This window comes from Dreissena polymorpha, chromosome 11, assembly GCF_020536995.1.
Source record: "Dreissena polymorpha isolate Duluth1 chromosome 11, UMN_Dpol_1.0, whole genome shotgun sequence".
In the NCBI taxonomy this organism is placed as follows: domain Eukaryota; kingdom Metazoa; phylum Mollusca; class Bivalvia; order Myida; family Dreissenidae; genus Dreissena; species Dreissena polymorpha.
Window position 1 is genome coordinate 58,236,274 of NC_068365.1, and position 25,135 is coordinate 58,261,408.

Consider the following 25,135-nt stretch of genomic DNA (forward strand, 5'->3'; position numbering starts at 1 on the left):
ACAATGATGCTGCTGCTAACAATGATGATGATGAATAAGATAATGCTGCTGCTGATTGTGATGATGATTATATGATGGGACTTTGGTATTATAAAATATGTGAGGATCAAACACAAAACCTGTTGGATAATAAAACTTCTCATTTTATGACAAAAGAGCTAGATTGAAGAGTAAAAAATAAGTATAAAATTCCCTAATAGGAAAGCTACCATTAAAGGACCATGACTTGTGGGCTTCATCAAAAGCAACGCATGAAACAGTTATATCTCTTTCAGATGCACTCAATATTGCTGTTCCAATTGATATGCTCAGAAATGCTTCTGGATGGCCATACACCAATGAGTGCTTTCCTTCAGTTATTTCTTCTAAAGACACTTTAACAACACTGTCGCCCTTAGCAGGAATTCCTGACCCCCCCCCCCCCAAGATGTTCCCTCACCAGACATTTCCCCCATTTTAGTTTTAGTGCTTACATTACCCCCCCCCCCTCACAATAAATTTATAATGGTTTGGTTGAAGTATAATCTTGATTTATTATCAAAATGATTTTTTTGCTTATGTAATTAACTTTTTATATGAAGCAGCTTGTTTGTTGTTTTCTTTGGATTAATCATTCATTATTTTTGTTAAACTGTTTAAGGAGTGCATGTAAATCATTAGTAAGACGTGCATGTTGGTGTACTAGAGGAATACTAGAGGAATACATGGGATATTCTCAAAATCTTACACATGTTGTTTTTAATATAATTAAATAGGATCAATTGATGAATTAATTCAGTTTGAGTCAACTTGGGCTGGGTTGTGGAACTATAGTTATTTGTTGTTTTTAATCCAATTAAATAGGGTACTATGTAACTGTCAAAGAAAATATGCATTCATATGCATATAAGTTTTGGATGTCACTGATATTTTCAATTTTACTAGTACCTAATTAAGACTAATTAAAACAAAATTGGACTTTCCTTGCAAAGTATTTATTATTAATAATAAAATAAGCTAATGTAATCAAAACATATTGATATTTTAATAATTTAACTCAATGATATTAATAATATTCAAATTTGCCCCAAAAAACTAGGGCAGGTAGATAGGAAGGATTTTTTTTGGAAAACCAACAGTGTTGTCAGTGTAAAATATTTGTAAAGCTTCTTCAATTTCAGTTTTACATTTTATGACCTGCAACATATTCTATGCTAATTTATTTTACTATGGTAAGTCATTAAAGTGTTATTTATTTTTCAACTATATAATGTGCTATTCTCATATAATGAATTACTACCCCATTTAAAGATGACACCTAATCTAAATTCATTAATACAATAGTTATAATTGTTTTATTGTAACATACTATTCCACTAAAAAATGACCATCATAGAACATCAATGCTGTGCTTTTACTAAAATTTTCATTGATCTCAATTATTTAAAGAAAAAAATCTATCAGGCACTTATAAAAAAATACATAATTAGGGTGTCAAAATTTAACAAACTGAACAAGTCAATTTGAACTTCTCTTGCAATGCAAATGGAGCCACTTGAAATACCAAATTGTTCCCATACTATTCGGCAATATAGCTATGACATTGTGTCTATTCATAACATGCATCAGATACACCTTCTGAAACTTTTTAAGCGGTTTTGAAAACGCTATTTCATTGCAAACTTTCGTCAATAAAGGATACATGTTGTTATACAACCGAAAGTGAAAGTACAGTTTAAAAAAAATGAATAAAGAGCGAAATTGTTGAAAACTTACGAAAATTTTAATTGATACTAACATAAGACCGTAAGACTGAACAAAATTATACGTAACCTTTAAATCATAACATGAAAGTTTACTTATAAAGCAAATTCTTCATTCATCCGCGGACTTCTTTGTGTCGTAGTCATAAATGCCTCCAAATGGAGGTGCGTGATGCGTCTAAGTATAGAGGTGACAATAACGTAGTGACGTCACCATTTATGTATAGAATGGAGGCGAGCCTGTATGACGCATTCGCGTTTTGTAGAAAAAAGGTCGAGTTGCTTTTAAAGTGTCAATCATACTTTGATAAATATAATAACTCCTTTGATAAGAAAACGATTTCTTATTTGTTATCATTCACATTCGGTTGACGTCTTACATAAGACCAGTAAGAACCAACCATTTGTAATGTGCATACCAGTGATGTTTTAAATCCATCGAACGCTTGCTTTAATGTATCAATATTCACATAATATTTGCGAGAAAGCATAAATTCTGATTTCAAAATATGTCACTGTCCTTACTTACAAAGCTTTTAAACACTTATGAAATTTTATCGTATTCTTAAAAGTAATTAAGTATCTAGTTATTTCGTGTCTACGCATTTCAATGAAAACCATCTATTTCAGACAGTTGATATCATTGAACCGAAATGCAAACATAAAAAATGGGAGAAAAAGCCATCGCCACATGTGTACCAACCCCATACCGAGTAACTTTACAACAAGCGTCTTAGAATGCTCTGACTAATAAGACATTATAAGATTCTGTAAAAGTATGGCATAAATGCATATCGTAAATTTCATGGTAACTGGCAAAAGGCTGTTTTTCCAAATGAAGAGAACTTTAGAAGATATTTCCCAACAATAATACTGCCTGCATTGATGATCTTACCATAGCATATACAGGTCAACAATATTTCAGTCGTATAACGGTGGTCGGTTAACCATCTCATAGTGGGTTAACTGGTTAAACAGAACTAAGTGCGCATACCTACTAGTCACTGACAACTACAATACTTTAAACAGAGATAGGGAAAGAAATAGGGTGTAAATTATAGACCTGAAAACGATAGGTATTTGATAAGTCATTCATTATATACTATGTGATGACATATTTAAATTATCAGGGAAATCATTCCCTATATCGTTCTTATTAGCATGACAAGTGACTTATTTTATAAATTTCAATTTTTGAAATAATCTTGATACATGCAATGATACAATGCATCATAGGAATACATCAACAAAAAGTTAATATAAATAGCAGTGAATGTTAAACTCACAAGTCACAATCCTTATCAACACTTAATTTTCAAAAAAATACAAATAATAAAATGCATAACTTGTCAATTCTCATTTCTTTGGAGTTTGCGAAGTCGTTTTGGACCAAGGTGACTAGAAGACATTGCCAACAGGACATTGATTAATCCTGACATACATTGAAGCTTTTCGACCTGGTGGCACCAATTTAAAATCCAGGGTACAACATGCATGTTTAATCTGCGTCTGTGCTCGGGTAACAATATACTCATTTGTCTTTTCCAGCCCCGTTTCAAAAGCGATTGCGTTGAAATTAAGGAATTAAAAGAGAATATTATAAGGTTTACATAAAATTAATCCCTTTTAGAACCTTCTTCAACCGCTTGTCTTAGACAGTTTTGCATTTAAGAAGGATAAATACATGTTTTTCCTTGAATGCGATGAAACATCTGACCTTGTTATGTTGTAGGTTTATTAAAATCGTGTTTGTGCTCGGGTCAAGATGAATCAAAGAAGTAAACGCTTTATGCGTTATTCCATTCGGTATGTAGCAGTTGCAACCAATTAAGTTTTAATTCAACGACAAATATTCTTCGAAATACAACATTACCGTGGAATGTTAATTACTTTTCCCAAAAGCTACAGTGGGATCAATCAATGAGACGGAAAAGTACGGACACAACACGTCTTAAAGTAACACATTTAAGAACAAGAATATTAACAACTAAAAAGAAATAATTTGGGGTAATGCCGTGAAATTATGTCTCAATAAAGTGAACACGCGCTTGTGAAAATATTTATTTTCTCAGTTTTTTATAAAAATAGTTCACGCCATACAACAAAAGCTGATAAATATCCTCTATAAAGCAGTTTGTTTGGGTTATGTATTTTTATTAGGTGCATCTGAATTATCGCCCATATAAAGTCAGTTGAGATACATGCGATAATTCGACTGGTGAGCTAGGAAACTGAATCTTAAACGTCTCAAAAATCAACCCAGCGATTTATCACACCCAAATTAAGAAACCATCAGATCTGCTATGCATTAAGGATCACCACATACATTTGTCTTTAATGACTAAAACAATTCTCGTTGAGACTTGTAATCTCAAAGATTAAAAAATGAAGTAAACTACACATATAATATGAATAAATAAAAAGATAATTTCTTCCTCACGCTGATTGCAAATAGTTACATATTTAACAATACATGCGCGTGTACCGAATAACATTTATGTTGAGAAATAATCCAGAAACAATTGTTGAGATGAAACTGATTAGAAAGCAAAACTAATTATTTAAAAAATGACCTGTTAACTTGAGACTGCTTTTGATAGAACATATAAAGCAAATAAATCGATTGAATAATCATCTATCAAATCACTTATGAAACGCTCAATTTGTGAATCTCCGATTCCAATTCCTGCTGATCTACCGTTAGACGTGGTCTTCGGATGGAATTAATCGCTTCCGGTTCACCGATCCAATGAAGGTCACTAAGGGAGTGAATTCTTTCTTTACTATCATTAAGGCTGCTCTTTGACGAGCCGGATGAGTTACTGCCATGTTTACTGCCAGATGAGATTTTTCGCGTTCTTTGTAACGTTGGGGAGCCAGAAGGCGTGCTTGATCGGCTGGAGTGACGGGACGAGATCTTGTGTTTTCGCGCCATAATCTGTTGCGCAGCCGACATCGAATACGTGCGTCGTCTGGGACTTTCCTCCTCGGTAAACTCTTGGATATTGAACAACGGTCCCACGGGTCGCGTGTTCAAGCTAAGGTCCTCGAATTCACGGGACGGCCGACGCCGGCCCTTCGCTGAATATGCTTTACCTGAACGAAAGAACGATCTATTTACATTTTGTAGCTGCTTGTTCAAGGTTAAGATGTGTGTTCTGCTTTGAAACAGACTATATATACAAGAGTCGAACTGCACTAAAAGGCGGGCTTTATTGATGATCGAAATTTTGTTCAAGAACTTTCCTTACGATGCTTTCCATAAGTATTTCATAAATAAAAAACAATCCATAAACAATCTAAAATTAATCAAAATAGTGCATACGGATCCTACGTTGCACTGTTAACGATGAAAACTTAGCAGCGCGCTAGTTAAAATACAGTATATGTGGTATTTAGTGCAATAAACATATATAAAATTACACATAATTACTACTTATACCGGAATCATGGTGTCTTCGATCTAGTTCCGGTGAACTGGGCGACTCACGGAAGGTTATCGGATATGGCTCCACAGGAATGTGACGTTCATGGGGTTTCTTCTCATCTCGACTGGTCTGTCGGTGATTATCATTCTCATGGGCGTCTGCAGCGAAAGTGAAAGGCCAGTTTAAAACCCGCAGCCGAAAAACAGAGTTTCGAATTGAGGGTCGGAAATATGTAGTACCTTTTATATTAAAATATTAAAACATGTATAGATTGAATTTTGCCAAACCGGTCACAAATAATATATTCCTTATAAGCATATTAATCTGATGGTTATGGAGGTACAGGGGTTAAGATGTTGATAATGCTTCATAATCATAATAATGATGATTTTGTATTTGCATTTTCTGTAAAAAAAAAGTATACATGATTGTGTTCATACGGACAAAAAATGTACACTTTCGGCGTGTAAATGATAAACTGCCATGTTAAGGTAGCGCACCTCAAATCGGCACATATCCAAATATAATCTAATTAATTATTTTCTTAATCAGCATCATTTTACTGAACTACATGCACATTTGTAGGTAGGCTTTCCATGCTTTTTAAAAAAATATACCGATTTTTTCAAAACCACCCCCACGCTCGGCTTTTGTCCAGTTTATTTTCACCCCTTGGGTATATAAAAGTTCCATAATTCATTCAAATGTCCAAATATGGGCATGCAGTTGGTGTGTACAGATGCTGTAAAGGTGTTTAAAGTTTAAACAAGATGAAATAAGTATTCTTTTACAGACATTTATTTTTTACAAATTTTTATCTATGGAAGAGCGCCATGAAAAGTAAGTGATTTCAGCCAAGTAAAAATTGGGTCGGTTAAAATCAAAGTGTCATAAAATTCAAAATAGTATCATTTAAGTCATATTTTAAACTTAGTTTTTATAGAAACACTATATACAGCAAAAATACCAAGAAATAGACAGATTTACCGTTTACTTTTTGAAATAAAAATAAAAATGCAACATGCATGGTTCGTATTTTCAACAGTAAATCACCCAATTTCGCCATAACGTTGTTTTAATTTTAATAATTGAAGAATGTGCATAAAAATTGCAACATATTTAACAATAAATATAGCTTATATGCCATATTAAGTCAAATTACGTTAGAAAATAAATAAAACTCGTCGCAAAAAAGTATACGTCGTCGGCAGGATTCGAACCTGCGCGGGAATATCCCAAAAGATTCTAGTCTATCGCCTTAACCACTAGGCTACGGCACCTAATCGTAGGCTCTTCAACCTTCGAAGAAATCGCGGGAAATCATTAGAGGTGCGCTACCTTAAAACGAAGTTTTGAAGAAGCAAACACGCACGTTATGTGATGCAAATTCTCGTGGTGTACTTATAGAGGTATACCTCTGCATTAGGTGATAACAGGTTGTTTTTGTTTTGTGAATCAGTAAGAACAATACATCACGAAACTAACCTATAAATTCCAACAAGATAAATACATTTGGTCCCAAAGTATGAAACCTAAAATTTGTACATTTAACATTAGTTAACTGTAAATGTTATTGACCGTATACCGCACCGAAGATTTTGTTTACTAAAATTTTTGACAGATTAGTTTTAATTTCGGCTCACCAATGTGGAGTGTATAATAATAACTACTACTACTAGCGTGTCCTAATGTGTTTTTTATCAATAAATTGGGTCTTTTATAATAATTTAAAACATATATTTCTAGGTGGTACTTTTTTGGATTGAAAAATATCATTAAGTTTAAGACTGTCTATGGGTTCTTTAACTGCCAATTATAACAACCAATTAATGTGAAGTTATATGGACCGATTCGATATTTCTTTTAATTAAATCTCAATCAATTTTGCTGTATATATTACCGCTTGACACAAACTTCAAAACGCGATCTTCAAGACACTTTAAAACGTTTGAAGTGATCGATACAAATTAGCCCTGTCAATATTAATAGATTTATTAGGTTATTTCACACACTGGCTCTAGCAAACCTTTATCACGATTATGAGGTTTGGCCTTATTTAAAGGTGATATTTTCCTGTATTGATAACTTTAAAAGTAATACCTTTAATGCGTAATATATAGTGTTACAGCAAGATGTCAAATACTAAACATAATATGCAATAAGCATCTCGATGTTTAATCAAATGAGTTAAATAAAGAGTAATGCAATTAAATGTTTGACGATTATATGTTGTTGTTGTTTTCGCAGGACATTAATGCTGATTGTCGAACAATCTACATTTTGCTTTATTTCATTTGTTTGGAAAGCATTCCTGTATGAAAAAAATGTGTGTACGTCAGATTGTCGTCCTGGTCATGCATTCGTCTGAAATCGGTCCGTGATAGTTTTATTAACCTCGCTTTTGCCATTTTCCCATTTAATAATTTGGAGTATTAATAAAAGTATGGGCATTGCATGCATACTAGTATCTCAGAAATTGGTTTGAACATGTTAAGCTAATGTTGTGTCTATTAGGCTTAAATATAATCAATTTGTGTTTTATCTGTCTAATGAACATTGCTCTATTGAAACATACCTCTTAGACTGTGAACAAGGTGGTTCTTAACCTTCTCAATATTCATTTGTCGCAATTGTTTCTTTAGTAAGCGTTCCTCTCGCGTCATTTTGCTGCTAGCCAATCGCCGCTCAGATTCAATGACCAAAGTTTTCTTCTGTAGCGAGTTTCGTCTGGCGGTGTTTTTGACAGAGCATTCTTTATAACTATTTACACTTTCTTTAAGGTACCTATCAACATCAGCTCCTTCTGATGTCGACATTCCGAGTTAACACACTGATTAATGTTGAACAAACCTTCAACAAACTATCAATTGTACTTCCTACACCAAACCCGCTCGCTTCATACTATGTATGTATATTTTTAAATATGGCGGATGCACCTCCCAGTGCACTAAAAAGAGAGCCAAGTCTTGTTAACTGTTAAAACACTTCGCCCGGTTTTGTATGATTAAATATAGACCTTGTTTGAATGCCTCTTTTCTGTACTCATTATGGAAAGCAAATGCTGTTTAAAAACAATTTAACGTCTACGTCTTTTCAGATAATAAGTAAAGGCTTCAACAAAGCGGGAATGTTTCTCCTAGTTTGATATTAATATTTTAATTAATACATGTACTCTCGTATAAGCGGTAAGTGCGGTAATAGTTGTGTTTTTTTTCATTATTTCCGTTTCGACGAATTGTCATCCAAGATCATTCAATGTCTCTTTCACCTGAAAAATGAAATAAAAATTCATTCAATTACAGATCATCTACAGTCAACACATAAATTCGTATTGTTCGAACGTGTTTTCGAAATTGTTTGCGCTTACCCGTGCAACAGAGTTTACTTAATCGCCTCGCCACAAGCCTCTCTGAACGTGTTTTGATAACAATTCCTACGAAAGGTTCGAAAATCAATGATATCGACTCCGAATGTGTGATATTACGATCTGTTCCCACACTCTTAGTTCAACAGATGTCATCCAATCATAGTCAAGCTTGAAAATATTTTCGTTAATATACCCTTGCAAAGTTCAATGTTGTACTAATATCGCCTTTTAACGTCATAGTTATGGCGCCATATTCATATGAACTTTAATAGTTAGAAAATGTACATAATATATGCCCAAGAGATTTATTTTGGTCTTTGCTAAAGTATTCTTTTTAGTGAATATTATGTCAAATGCGTTTGTGTGAGCTGACGTTAGCTTGATATTACTTTAAACAAAAACACGTCGGTGAAGCTCTTATCGAAGTTTACAACGATCATGTTCGTTAACAGAGGTTAATATCGCTATATTTGGCACAGTATAAACCCACTCTAGTACTGATACCACAATCAACATTTTAATTTACAAGTCATTTTCATATTAACCTCCACGTTTATCTTATCTACAAGTTCAACAACAACCACTTTGAAATTGCCATATAAAAGTCGTCTTAATCTACCGTAAACAAAACGAACCTGAATAATCTTACATGACAAAAGCATATATATGTAGGTATAAAGTATTGATTAATGACATTAAAACAATTTTTTTCCGGTTATCATAGCTATTAGTGAGGGTGGTAATTCAATAAATATAAGCCAATAAGGATGGGTTGTTCTAATTTACCATTAAACTAGATGATTTAAAAAGCTGTGATGAGGAAAGCCGATTACAATTAATAAAATTGTTTCCAAAAGGTAAAACGCAGCATATGGTACTAATTAAAGATAGTGTATTGTAACAAGTACATTGTCACAGTATACCAACGTACGTATATCATAACTTTACAATGGACATTTTCTAAACAATCGCTCATGTTTTTTTTTAATAACGTTTGAATAACCGTTGTATATCGGTCAATAAACAATGGCTCTCTGATGAGTAGCAAATTAAATAATAAATGAGGAAGTTTGCCCGAGTTGTTTCTTATGAAGACATCAGAATGACCAAGAGGAGTTTATTGTTCTATAACTTTAATACGAATAGTATTTTAATGATAATATGGTTTGATAATTTTATTTAATTTAAATTTAGAGACGTAAGGAGCATATTTATTTTCCAAGCACTGATCCTATTATATATTTAGTGGTACAGATAGTATACAATTATTATATATATTTATCTTGCAAAAAACATAGTTGCATGATATTGTAATATTTATTGCATTTTTAAAACTATGTTGGACATTACGTGGTTATTAGGTATTAACTACCATGTGACACTCTCACGAAAACAGTTTCATTTCGTGTATATTTAAATTGATCTTTGTTCGAAAAGATGTATTATATATTTACTTCAAACGCATGCTGTTAATGTATATGTTTATTTATGACGGTGAGCTTTATATGCTTAAGTCTAATACAATATTCTGTTCTGTTCTGTATTCTGATAAATATGCGTGCCATAAGCCTGAGAACCTTACACACTCTGATAAGGATCCTGATTAACTTTGCGTCGTAAATGAGTAATTAACAACGCTGTTTTGATCGATTTTTAAGTTGTCGAGTATGATGTTATATTTAATGTTAACTATGTAAATGATGTATACACATTTCTATAATTTGTATCATTTTACTGAATATTTTACTATGTGTATTAAAAAGATATACGCAATTTCTTTTATAATAAAATGTTTAGTCATAACTTTATCATAATTTGGATAATAAAATTACAAGTTGATTATTCTAACGTTTACATACAATATTAAAGATAAATTTCGTATCCATACCTTACTTTAATCCAGCGTTATGAACATTCGTTCCTTAAACCCAAGATCTTAATTTAAGCATGAGATTCGTACTGAAAATCGAACCGTTTTACGAAAACCACCATAGGATCATTTATCTCTACCGGATCAACACAGCTTTTTCCTTACACACATACATGACTCAGTCTAACTCAAGTTTAAATACGTAAAAGAATTTGTTTTAAAGCTCTAAAAGCGATGCGCTTTTATCCGTAATTTTCGATAAGAAAATAATAAAATGGTAAAAAAGTATTGTCTTTTTATATTAGATTTGAGCAATATCCAAGAAATGTTGCAGTGTCTATGTATACACGAATTAGATCTCGTGATAATAGGGCCAAAATTGTTCAAATAATATCTTAATTTATTGTTTTTCGCATACAATTAATATGTATTTTCCATCGATCTCAAATGGCTAAATTGGTGGGCTTACGTAAAATTGCTAAGCGAGGTCGCCAATTTAGACCAAGCAGAGTAACCAGGTTGAGCTTTTGGGTTCGCTTTTGTCCGTCGGGCGTCAACTTTAATTGAAATGACATCATTTCTAAGCCGGGGGGGGGGGCAAATTTACGGTAAACGAAAAGTCACTATATGTAAATGTTCCGGTCAATCGTTCCGGTCCGCTGCATATGTATGTAACCGGAGCTAAACATTGATTTAAAGAAAAAATGTTGTAAAACTCTTCCTTGAAACTTGAAGGATCAGGGGTTTCATTTATGGTGTGTATCATTGTTTTATGGTCCTCTACTACATTTGGTCATATCATGCCACTGGTTCAAAACTGGTCAGGTGTTTAATTAATAGTGTGTGTTATATCTAATAGTAGTCCTCTGCTTCGTTTGTTCTAAACATGTCCCTGTGGTCAAAACTTACCGAGCCACATGAGTTACACGATTCATACAACATTGTATAGAAAAGAACTTACTGAACCTCCTTAACTTAAACCACAAGTCCGAGATTTTGTATGTCTGGAAAATAACATCAGATAGTCCCTTGTACATAATCATTCAACCCATGTGCTCAAAAGTTACCACGCCACAGAGTTCATCTGATTGATAAAGATTTGTTCAGCATTTTGTATCTTCCCCCATACAAGAGTTAGAGGGTTAACAGTTGTACTAAGCCTCATATTTTACACAAAATCAGGACAGTAACCGGTTTTCTTGTTTATCATCCCTCTACGTTCCCACTCTTAAAGAAGTAATGAAATTAAATCGTTACGACCCTGCATTTTTAACGATAATGAATAAGATGTTTGACGTTTGAAGCGCTTATAATGACATCATTAAAACTTGCGCTTAGAATTAAAAAATGCTGTTTGTATTGCGTTTTGTCTGCTGTTTACCAAAAACTTTATAGCAAATACGAAGTACTGTGACCCACCTGCAAACAATTTCTGATATAAGAACTTCATGTTGACGTTAAATAAAAATATATATCAGGCAGCGTTATATCAGGCAGATACCAATGTACTGTGATGATAAATATGCATACACCAAATCCAAATGATTTTCCAAAATTAAATCTTGTATGCCACTTCCGTGATGGAAGCAAACGTAAATTGATAATAAATTTTGAAAACTACATCATAGGCAAAACAAATTCAAGAAAAAACATGTCGAAGATCAATGTAAACTTTCACGAAGATCAATGTAAACTTCTAACCATTCTAATAAAATAGTTATTTAATATAATGCATTTTTGAGCTTTGAAATTAGTTCATTTCTAGCAAGATGTAACGCAATTCAAATTGATGTTTAGATAAATGACATTGCGTATTTTACGCACTCAAAAGAGCATGTACATTCATGTGTGGATACATTTAAACATGGCCTGTCATACGAGCGGATATCACATGTTTAACAAAATATGCCACATTAAACGCGTCCATCATGTTGTTCATGCTGGTTAGCAGGTTCTAATGATGTAGCCTCCAGTATATTTGTGCTGTGACACGTTCGCAGGAAAAAAAGAATCCATAAGTGTCAATGACTTGAAGTTCTGAAAGAAGTTAGCGCTTTGTGTAATCAAGACGACGTGCAGAAAATCTAATTCATTAGAGCAAATAGACAACATAAAACTGGTATTTGTTCAAGTTAATTTCAAGTAGATGGAATTCTTTTCAATTGGTTCCATTTGACAAGCTCGCACTATTAAATATCTTTCATTAGAAACAGCGTGCTGCGTTAAATGAAGTACTGATTACTTTGAATACCTATCGTAAATAAACAGCGTGCGCATTTTACTTTAATTAAAATTTGCGTGATATATTGTGCAATGAGTGAATGTTTTCACAGCAATTTTAACGTCAGTGAATGCTGATTTCAATTTAATAACTAATGGTATGCTTTTGTGAAATGTTGAATTTATTTTATAAAATTGTTAAGGTCTATCGTTGCCCACTTTTAAAACCCGTTTGAAATAGCATTACAAACAAAATATCTATTAAACTTTGCCATTGACTATCATATCTAAATAATGTTAATTTCTTTACCCGCGTAAATGACTTAAAACACTGAAAATTGATGATCATGTTATTTACCGAATCAAGTTTACCCGTTAAACTGGTCTACGTAATTGTTTGTTTTTCGGCGTTGCTGTTTAAACCAGCTTTTCACCTTAAATGACCTTTACATATCGCCGAATAAATGCATTCCAAATTATTCATTGGCTGATTTGAGCATAATTCCCCGTAACATTATCAATATCGCCGCGTCTCTGTAGTATATAATGTAATACTGAACAGTGTTGGGAAATACGGACCACATGCATGTTCATGAAACATAGACAAAAATGGTGGCCAAATTACAATTACGTATTACCGGTAAATTCCATCCCCAAGACTTTCAGGTTCAGAACTGGGTCAGTAAATCGTCAGACAAAATACGAAATGTACTATCAATAAACGCCATTTGTTGATAACACAGCATCAGGGTGCAGGATCACGTGGCTTTGTAGGATTCACAATTAAACGTTAATGGATGTTAACACACCGGTAAGTGCAGTTTTTTTTCAAATAACTTTTTAAAACAATTTTTTAAAGAATTTAAACTAGTGAATAAAAGACAAGAAGTGGTTTTATGCTGCTTAAGGCAATGTGAAATACTCAAGAATTACTTTATTAAAAAAGGTTTGCCAAAATTTGATGTATACCGCATTTATGTATACAGTTATGCTGCACGCAACGTGAAATTTGTGCACCGATTTCAACGTATTCAATGATATATTCTTAAATTCTAAGGATTTGACGCAAACTGCAAGTAAAACTGTTTTGTATGCACGAAAATTTTTTGCAAATGTATTCCCAATAACTTTAGATATTTGCCAAGTGAAGTTATTAACGGTGTGTTTACATTCTGTCACGTCCGTGTTTTAACCACTGTAAACCCCATCGATCATGCACCCTGAGTATTGCTTTCAAGATATCAAATAACACGGATCATAGGGAAATAATGATAAAACTTATCGTAAATGCCATTTGTCGTATACTTTGAAACAAAACTACCGAAATAGTATAGTGTCCACGAGACAAGGGAAATAATGTAATTATCTAGCAAAACATGTGTGACGAACGCAGTCAGTCTGTCTGAAAATCTTTCCTGCAAGCCAGAAGAGGCTACCGACATTTGCCAGTTTGCTATAAATAACACAGCGTAACTTCAATTCTCTATAGGAAAGTATCGTGGTTTAATGTTTCATTTACAAGACGCAATAAAAATTTTAAAGACCCACGTCATGCGACAATGGGTCTTGTGCAATATTCTGCCAGCGATATACATCCGCGCAGTCTTGTCAAGATATGCATACTGTGGAGGATACTCATGAGATAGCACGAAACATTGCGCGCTGTGTTTTATAGCGGAAAGCGCAGTCCTTGACCAATTTTCGCATGACGCAGATGTTACAGTGTAATTTGAATGTGTAGAACGAACTCTGCGTTTTAATCAAATATCAACCATATGTTTCGATGACGAAGAAATAAATTCATAGTAAGCCATTTGATGTGTCATCGACTTTATTATTTTGACTTTTTCATCAAAAATACGCACTCGTTAGTCATGGTTGGCATAATGCTCGGCTTAAAATGCAGTAAAACTCTTTCTCTTTTTTTGTGCTTCCGTCATTACACTGAAATTGTAACCTTGTGTTTTCAGTGACCAGGGCCAATAACTATGACTTATATTTGACAGAATTAGAATCTCGTTCGCACTTAAGGATGATATATTTCGTGAAAGATCGAAAACAATGTGTGTATATTGCAGATATTCAGATAAACGTTAAGATTTATATGTCGTCATGGACATTAGAAAGTTAAAGTAACTGACCAAGCCCTATATATGTGACAAAAATGTAAAAAGAATAATTCCCAATTTTTACTTAGAAAATTCAAGTTACAGTTTGCGTAACTCTGCTGCTACATGAACTAATCTTAATTAAATGTTTATTATCGCATAGGTATGACGTCATAGCATAAGATCTATGACGAATACATAAAACTGTGAAATTGAATAAATAAACAAAAATTGACAACAAATGACTATAATTTTACAATAATTATACTCTCTTTGTTAATAAAGTTATATAGATGACAAAAATGGTTTCTTCCTTTTATTGGTATCGCTTTGAGTGCAGAATCGACACTTTTAACACGGTTGTATACAAACAATGAATACATAAACACATTATACTAGTACATAATGTAAGAAAGATACTTCGTATTAGAAACAAAAACATTAGGCATATGGCTGTATATATAAAATATGTACTTACCGCTTATTGAAAACTCCGCACGCTGTCAATCATATCTCGATTTCTCATAGCACTTTCGCTATATATACTTATCCATACTTCTCATTCCATAAAGTTCTTATCAGGTTTCAAGTGTTTTACTTTACAATTCCATTAAAGCAATTAATTCCATTAAAGACGTAATGTTTGTCTCACTGAAATAAACAATCCATATTAATCTCAAAGAACGTGGATTCATATGATTTTAAGTTAACTCGACTTTCACAGCTGTTTTATGACCTAAATTTGTAAAAATACCGGCGTTCATTGAAGCGGAAAGATCGTTACGTGAACAAAGTAACATTATTGATATAATGAATAGTAGAACAAGTGCACACATTGGGACAAATAGCTGAATAATAGAGTGTTGTATTAAATTCCAATCCACTCCAATTATTTGTACAAAAGAATGAACGTCGGCGAAATGTTTTTCAACTAATTAAAGTATTAAATGATTGAGTATCATTGACGTGCCGTCATATTTGAAGGACGGAAAACATTTTTGACGCATTCGCGATTTGAAGTGTGTAAATAATAAGTCGAATATATGAACTCCTCTATAGTATCAAAGTGTAATCACTATTCGGATCATAACAAAAACACGTGTTTTTTTAATCTTGTTTTTTGTTATTTATCTTTGTCGAATACCACACGCGTACTTAGTCGTATAGTATAACATCATAAGAAAATAACGTGTTTTTATGCAGAAAATGAATTTATGTACTTATTAAAGACACCTGCGAGACCATCTCGCGTTTGTTACTTTGTACCCATAGGCATATTTGTTTGTAAAAAGCAATATTTTGTTCAGGAAATTAAAATATCATTCAGCAATTTTTCTCTTAGCGGTGAGATAGTGTTTTCGATTACATAAGAACACCGGTTACTTTAAACATACCTTAAAGGGACCGTCACCCACGAAAGACGCAAAAAGAAAAGTTTTTAAATACCGTATTTTTTACAATTATGAGTTTATATTGATTAAAATATCACGACTGGTATATATTACATTACTTCAAAAAAAAGTTCATATTTTCAGTATATTCGTTAATAAAATTTCGCGATGTGAAATCGAAAGTACATCGCGAAAATAGGTGACATAACGATATACAAACTATAAATAACGCAAGTAGATTGATTATTGTATATATAAAATATATACAATTCACTACGCATGCACAATTTGCATTCCTGGGTTTACCATCTGACGATGATGATCAATGTACTTGAGTTATTTATAGTTAACTGGTAGTGACCTGGTACACATACCCAGTAAAATTTTATGACTGAATATATGAAAATATGAAAACTTAACAACTTTTTTTTCAAGTTATGTAATATACCAGTCGTGGTTGACGGTCCCTTTAAGTGATTTGATAAAATAGATATCAAAGTGTTATAGTAAGTTCTTTCTGGTTCTATGACCTGAACCGATGTATATGTATGTCAATAATTGTCATAATAATCAAGTAATAAAATAAAAAAAATATTCGCATTGAATTGACACTTTTTTATTAATACATGTACATTTATTTGACTTGATAATTGTTCATACTCATCCTCAGAATTGTTTTGTCAAAACAAAATGATAGTTAAAGAAGTAATGTGTATTATATTCAAGTAAACATATGGCAATGAAGTAATCAATTTTGCCTAAAGATTTATCAACCGTGATACATCGGCTATCTCGGATTCCTCCGTAAGATAGGCCTCGTGGCTAACGGTCGCCATATTGCCTTGTATTACTACTTTACTACCCAAAAGGTTGTCAGTCTATTGTTATGAGGCTGTATACGATGCGCGTTGAACTAGCGCCAAACTTTTTACCGAAACTTTGATATAAATAGCACTATTAACGTTCATTTGTGTTGCATTTTGACCTATTATCCAAGTGATTTACTTTTCCATTATTATTTAATCACCCAATCATCCAATTTTTAAGATGAAATTACGGTGTTTACAAAACCAACCAAACCGAAAGTGAAACTGGATGCATTACGTTTCGCGATGTAAACATTAAATATTTGTTCAGTTTGAGGAAGCGAATCGATAATAGACGTTGAAATATGTATGCAATACAGACTATCATTGCCGATTGTAGTACTGGCTAAAAAATACCTTTTATGACAGGTCATGTATAGAACGTTAATCAAATAGTGACCATAAATCACTACAAATGTCTGGGTTGTTCATTAATATAATTAATGCACGTTTCTGATCTAATTGCCTGTATCTAGTTGTAATTAACATGATATTGATAAAATTAAAACGTTTTTTTCATAAATTAACATTACATGTTTTATTTTTATCATTTAGGGAATATATAATTGTATCATTATCATCATTAAATATTCTGAAAATGATCTAAATTATCATGATTACTTTAAAGTAAAATTTTTAAATTTTACTCATTGTTTTTAATGAATTTGCACATTTGCTTGATTCAAAATAAAATGTATTAATAAGAGTTTCAGTTGTTAGTTTTAACCCATTTTTAGTTCGATTAAATTTAAAGTACTAACTACGTACATGTATGTGAAATGCTCTTGAGTTCGTTTCCTGGGCCTAGAACCAGTACTTGGGCGTCTCTTGGAGATTTCTTAAGAATGCTCCCACACTGGGGATCAAACCAGTGACCTCCAGATCATTAGGTGGACACCACATCCATTACACATCAGCGACCTTTAATTAGTGAATTACTTTAGTATTGCAGCATTATATAATGTAATGTTGCTACATATTTTTGGAAAATGATTAATGTGCAGTACTAAATAAATCTAAATGCATACAATTTTAATTGTGTATATTGTGTGATTATTAGTTACAAATTCCCTTTTTACAGGTATACTGGATTATGAAAGACTGATAAACATAAAATTGACAACTCATCTCCCCAACGATACTTTGTGTGGCTCATTCTCGGAACAAACCCATAGTCAGTGAGAAAACTACAGTGTAAAAAGACCACTTGATTGTGACAATTATGGCTGACCAAGCAAATGTTATCATTTAAAATAAAGAAAACTTCCAGTTCAATATACATTTTATACCAATTATGACATTGGCAAACACAGAAAATAATTATAAGGTTGATTTTCTCAAAATTGACTGTTACAATTGGATACTGTTTTAAGCTTCACTCTACTTTGTCTGAATATAAAAGTTCTAAATGATGTAATAGAAACATACATATTTAATTTTTAGTTTTACAAGGATATATATATATATACATATATTATAATATCTTTTTATCGATGGTCAATCAATTTAAGTTTAACTAATATATGCATACACATTTCATACATGTGTATGCTTTGATTTTTTTTCTATTGAAGCCAAATTTGTATCCTATTAGATAGATAGATAATATCACAGCAGTGTTCCTAGTTTGTCTGCAAGTACTGCAGAAATCATGGATTATTATTTTACTGAGTCAGCCTTAATCTATATATTATAATTGTTAAAACAGATTAAGATGTGCATTATACAATTGAGGATGCATCAAGATTAAAAAAAGGTACATGTATAAATTAATAAAGAATCAATAACAATCAGAAACTGTGCATTTTTTTCAGTATTGTGTGAAAGGATTTGAAGTAATTATGTGTTTTTGAAATATGATTTATGTGAATTTGAATAAATATATAAAATTTAGTGATTTTCTCAGACAAAACTGTTAATTACATACTAAAATATTCAGAATGTATTATTGTAATATTCATTCGAATTTTTTAGTACAAAAAGCACTTTTCCCTGGCATTTGTATTTATAGTAATTGCATATTTTATAATTCTGACAGCATTTATAAACTGTGTTCATGCAAGCTTGAAACCGGTTTCATTTTTTTGAGTATTTAAACAAGAGGGCCATGATGGCCCTGTATCGCTCCACTGCTGAAAAAAGGCTGAAACAAATTTCTCTGCATGTGCAAATACTTAAATATAGGCCCTGTTTAAGCACATGTACACTTTTGTGACCTTCTGGGCTGGGTTAAATTTAACCCCAGGGGCATAATTTGAGCAAATTTTGTAGAGGACTACTATATCTCACTACATATAAAATGTGGTAGCCCTAGGTCCTAGAGTTAAGGACAAGAATATTTTTAAAGTTTTCACAAAATAAGCAAGATATAAGCGTATATAATGTTCAATTTTGTGACATGCGGGTCAGGATCAAATTTGACCCAAAGGGCATAATTTGAACAAACTTGGTAGAGGACTATAAGATGTTACTGCCTACCAAATTTGGTAGCCATAGTCCAAATGGTTTTCGACAAGAAGATTTTTAAAGATTTCACAAAATAGGCGCTTTAAAAGCGTTTATTCAATTTTGTGACCCCCGGGGCAGGGTCAAAGTTGACCCCAGAGGCATTATTTGAACAAATTTGGTAGAGGTTTATTAGATGTCACTACATACCAAATTTGGTAGCCCTAGGCCCAATGGTTATGGACAACAAGATTTTTAAAGTTTTCACAAAATAGGCCATATATAAGTCTATGTTCAGTTTTGTGACCCCAGGCAGGGTCAAATTTGACCCATGGGGCATAATTTGAACAAACTTGGTAGAGAACCATAACATGTCACTACATACCAAATTTGGTAGCCCTATGCCTTATCGTTAAGGACAAGAAGAGTTTTAAAATTTTCACAAAATAGGCACTTTATAAGCATATAATTGATTTTGTGGCCCCCGGGGCAGGGTCAAATTTGACCCCTGGGGCATAATTTGAACAAACTAAGTAGAGGACTATACAATGTCACTACATACCAAATTGTGTAGCCCTAGGCCTAATGGTTATGGACAAGATTTTTTTTAAGTTATCACAAAATAGGCATTATATAAGCATATGTTCAATTTTGTGACCCCCGGGGCAGGGTCAAATTTGACCCAAGGGATTAAATTTGAACAAATTTGGTAGAGGACTATTAGATGTCACTATATACCAAATTTGATAGCCCTAGGCCGGATTGTTATGGACAAGAATTTTTTCGAAGTTTTCACAAAATAGGCCTTATATAAGCATATGTTCAATTTTGTGACCCTCGGGGCAGGGCAAACTTGACCCCAGGGGCATAATTTGAACAAACTTGGTAGAGGACTATAAGATGCCACTACATACCAAATTTGGTAGCCCTAGGCCCAATGGTTATGGACGAGAAGATTTGTAAAGTTTTCACAAAATATACCCTATATAAGCATATGTTCAATTTTGTGACCCCCGGGGCAGGGTCAAATTTGACCCCAGGGGTATAATTTGAACAAATTTGGTAGAGGACTATTAGATGTGTCTACATACCAAATTTGATAGCCCTAGGCCCGATGGTTATGGACGGGAGATTTTGAAAGTTTTCACAAAATAGGCCTTATTAAAGCGAATTTTCAATTTTGTGACCCCCAGGGCAGAGTCAAATTTGACCCCATAATTTGAACAAATTTGAAAGAGGTTCACCCCAGGAACATTCCTAAGAAATTTCATCAGAATTGGACCAGTAGTTTAGGAGAAGATGTTTAAAGGAAAAGTTTATGCATGGATGCACGATGGACACAGGACCTTTGGCCAGTGGAGCTAAAAATCAAATTAAACATTTAGTTTTGGTGTAAAATCAGTTTTTATATGCAGTGTCTATTTCACTTTTAAATTAAAACAGCATATTATTCATTATTGAAAAGATTATTCCAAGCTTGATGTCATATTTTAACTTTGCATAGTGTAGTTAATTGAACATTGTATTGAACTGTATGGGCAGCTATATTTTTTAATTTATGTATGTTGTATTTTACAAAATGCATTATTTCTACCACAAGTAGACCATAAAAGGCCTACTGCTACTAAATAGGCACTGGTATGAATTTGACACTGTTTTTGCTGCTCATACAAAACTTTAATTATTACTACACTTTAGTATATTAAATATTTTCAAGTTTTTGTTCAACATTTTTTGCAAAAGAAAAGAGTGTCTTAATGCATTTGAAAATATACTTAAAACAAACTAAAAATGCATTTTAACATTCCTTTTTCCTGGTAAAGTGTATTTGGGATGATAAAAAATACACTTGAAGAGTATTAATGCTGGAAAAATGCAGAAAAAAATACATTTGTTTCTGTTAGAAGTGTGTCTTGTCTGCATTTTTAAGTGTATTAAATGCACATCAAATGCAAATAAATACAATGCCAATACTGTTACATGTATTGTAATGGACATAAAATGCACTTGTTCTTGTAATTAAATGCTTTAGTGAATTGAAATAACCTTTTATAACGTTTTAACAATTAATAATACCTTTTTATATAAATTTTCTTTTGAAATGTGACACTTAAATGATTTTTGCACCACTAGTAAGAGGTATAATTTGTGCTCATAATGCTTTATCATTACACTATATAATATCATTTGTTGTGTGAAAATTGCCCGTAAAATTCATGTGAAAGCTCAAGAGATCAATAGCAGCGTGCTATACCCTGCTCCTTTTTACATGACTTGATGGTATTTAGTCCCCAATTCTACATGGCTAAAGGAAAATTAATGTGCAGATTTGACAAATAAGTCTTAACTGGGATCCAATAGGCAGACTTTCATATTACTTGTATTTAATTTAAATCATGATCTGAATTGCTCTTTGGCAAATCTTTGTTGGTAACAGTATTCAACTGAATTTTGTTCACTTTGTAGTGATTATATTTTCTATATTTTTCAGACAACATCTTTCTTCAAAAGTTTAACATGATTGCTTGGTTAATTTAGAAACAAGATCAATGCATCATAACATAAAATGAAAATATGTGAAATAGTAAAAATGGCAGCAAAAAAGCACTAGATTATCTGCCTAAAATCTGAGACAATATGTTGATATATTGGAATTTCTCATAAATAATGTGTTCCATAGTTGTATAATTGTATAGTCGCATGCATGAGTGGTGTCAATGTCACAATACCAAATAAAGACTATAATTTACTAAAACAATTTGAAGTTTGATGTGTGTTTTTTTTTGAAGATCTGTTATATAAAATTATATATACATGTATATATATATTGTTGAAAAGTTAACATGCAATAAGTTTACTGTAATTAAGTGACAAATAGTTTTACTGATTTGGTTGGATGCATATATGCAGATATATCATGGTTTGTGCAGAGGACAGTAGCAAAAACAAGAGCTGTCTCGGTAGGATGACATATGCCCCCGATAAACGCTTTAATAGAAGTTATGAGCATTTTTCAAAACCTAAATGCCGACCCTAAGTTCAAGGTCAAAGGGGTCAAAATTTGTGTGTGTATGGGAAGGCCTTGTCCATATACACATGCATACCAAATATGAATGTTACATCTGAAGCGACATAGAAGTTATGAGCATTTTTCGAAACCTAAATGCAAAGTGTGACGGATAGACAGACGGACAGTGCGATCACTATATGCCCTCCTTTGGGGGCATAAAAATGTGTTTCAAATTGTTTTGGTAAATTTGTAATGTAGTTATAAGAACAGAATCATCAATTATAAAGTTATTGATTATAAAGTGTTGCTGGCATATTTGATGCATTCATCTAGCTATAAGAAGGTCCCTGTTTTATCCCAACTGGCACCGAGTGAGGGTTCTCAAAATCTTTAAACAATATGAATAACTACATATAGGGTCAAGGGCCTTGTTGATATGGGGGCTAAACACCTGAAATCAAAGCAACCCAGGTTAAAGGCCGAGGCCAAATAAATAAACCAGAGGCCGCATGAGCCTGCTATACTCTGAACAAGTATTGTTTCTTCTCAGAAAACTGGCTTAAGTGTCTTACTAAGCTTTAGACTTTGAGTTTCAGTGCAATCAATCTAAAATAAATTGGTCAAATTAAATAATAATTTGTAAAAAATAAACATTCTGCACAAATTCAATTATTTACTTTACCTGTGTGCATGAATCATTTCAGTCTTGATGGTTAGTGAACTATGTCAAAAGCACCATATCTATGAAACACTTGTATTTTGAATAGTGCAAGGTTCCACAGAAATGATGCTGATGATAATTCTACACGATGATGAATTATTAGATATATTTCTAAATTCCATTTCCACCAACAATTCGGTTATTCCACTACCAGTTCACATGCTTCATACACAGTTGAAAACAACACTATTTCACTCAACAACCGTGACACATGTACTCAATTTTTCAACTTGTCTTCTACTGTTATTGTTGTTGTTGTACTTTTGAAAGTAGTTCGAAAGATGGCGACCATTAACCCAGAGATTGATTTATGAAATAAATCGTCTGCTGATCCAGAGTGAAGATTTATTTACTTATACCTTTAATATACGGTGTTGCTTTATATCAATAGAAAGGTTACACTCCACTAATACACACTTATGTTCGGTCGTCTGAAATCGATTTTATTTTTAAATGAAATATCATCAAATCGAACAAACTAACATTATACTAGAATGAAAATCCTTATCCTTATTTGAAGACGCAACTGTTAATATTCACAATTTTTTTAGTATATATGAAATTATTCATCGTGAAGTTAGGCATTTAACTGTTCATCCGTTTTCACAGACACTCGTTTCATTCAACAATCTTGAACTTGAACAAAAATTGAGTTTATATTTTGATGCTGCATTTTTGTTGCATTTCTAACAATAAACATATCATATTCTCGATTCATTTTTAGCTCACCTGAACTGGTGAGCTTTTGTGATCACTTTTTGTCCGTCGTCCGTCGTGCGTCGACCGTCGTGTGCCGTCAACATTTGCCTTGTTAACTCTCTAGAGGCCACATTTATTGTCCAATCTTAATTAAATTTGGTCAGAAATTGGTCTCAATGATATCTTGGATGAGTTTGAAAATGGATACGTTTGCTTGAAAAACATGTCTGCCAAGGGGCGGGGCATTTTTCCTTATATGGCTATATATGGCTATAGTAAAATATTGTTAACACTCTAGAGGCCACATTTATTTCTGATCTTCATGAAACTTGGTCAAAAGATTCATCCCAATAATATCTTGGACGAGTTCGAAAATGATGCCGGTTGGTTGAAAAACATGGCCGCCAGGGGGCGGGACATTTTTCCTTATATGGCTATAGTAAAACCTTGTTTACTCTCTAGAGGCCACATTTATTTTCTGATCTTCATGAATCTTGCTCAGAAGATTTGTCCCAATGATCTCTTGGATGAGTTCAAAAATGGTAACCTTGCTTGAAACACATGGCTGTCAAGGGGAGGGACATTTTTCCTTATATGGCTATATATGTCTATGGTAAAATCTTGTTACCGCTCTAGAGTCCACATTGTTTGTCTGATCTTAATGAAACTTGGTCTGAAGATTCATCAGAATAATATCTTGGACGAGTTCGAAAATGATGCCGGTTGGTTGAAACACATGGCCGCCAAGGGGCGGGGAATTTTTCCATATGGCTATGCTTAAACCTTGTTAACACTCTAAAGGCCACATTTATTATCAGATCTTCATGAAACTTTTTTTTTTTTTTTTTTTTTTTTTAACTGTTTTTTTTTTATTCAATATCATACATACAATGTAAACATGTATATGATCATACAACATAGTGATTGTACAAAGCAATAAAAATCCGACATGTTATACAAGATATGCTAATATAGTATTTATTTTTTTAGAGAGAAAAGAAAAGAACAACAGAGGAATAGTTATGAAAAATGATGAGGTGTATAAAGGCGGAAGAAAGCATACTGGGCTTGTGTGTTTTGTTGTATATTCACAATGGTCTTGTTAGATTTAAAAAAAAAACTAATAATAAAAATAAACAAAACTATTTTAGAGAGATAAACTAACATTAGAGTGAAATGTATATAAGTCATGAGAATTAAATCCGATTCCATTTTTGTTCAAAGATTTGTAATGAGTCATTTCTGAGGGCTATTTCTTTCTCAATCTG

The 25,135-nt window shown here is 32.8% G+C and overlaps 1 protein-coding gene and 1 long non-coding RNA gene across 3 annotated transcripts; one reads left to right on the forward strand and one right to left on the reverse strand.

The window, feature by feature from the left end:
• Positions 1-3,790: 3,790 nt before the first annotated feature.
• Positions 3,791-15,457, reverse strand: LOC127851274 (uncharacterized). 2 transcript variants are annotated; one of them, XM_052384927.1, is made up of 4 exons: positions 15,214-15,457; positions 7,746-8,438; positions 5,185-5,328; positions 3,791-4,838 (listed from the first exon to the last, which is right to left on the reverse strand). In XM_052384927.1, exons 2-4 carry the CDS (start codon positions 7,984-7,986, stop codon positions 4,390-4,392), a joined length of 834 nt encoding a protein of 277 aa, XP_052240887.1. In that variant the 5' UTR covers positions 7,987-8,438; positions 15,214-15,457; the 3' UTR covers positions 3,791-4,389. The 2 variants fall into 2 exon arrangements, with proteins under 2 accessions (XP_052240887.1, XP_052240886.1); XM_052384926.1 differs by lacking the exon at positions 15,214-15,457 and adding an exon at positions 10,426-10,564.
• A 1,545-nt stretch (positions 15,458-17,002) lies between these two features.
• On the forward strand, positions 17,003-18,269 carry LOC127851276 (uncharacterized). Its single transcript, XR_008035721.1, has 2 exons — positions 17,003-17,361; positions 18,074-18,269. It is a non-coding gene; the product is annotated as an uncharacterized LOC127851276 (long non-coding RNA).
• Positions 18,270-25,135: the final 6,866 nt, after the last annotated feature.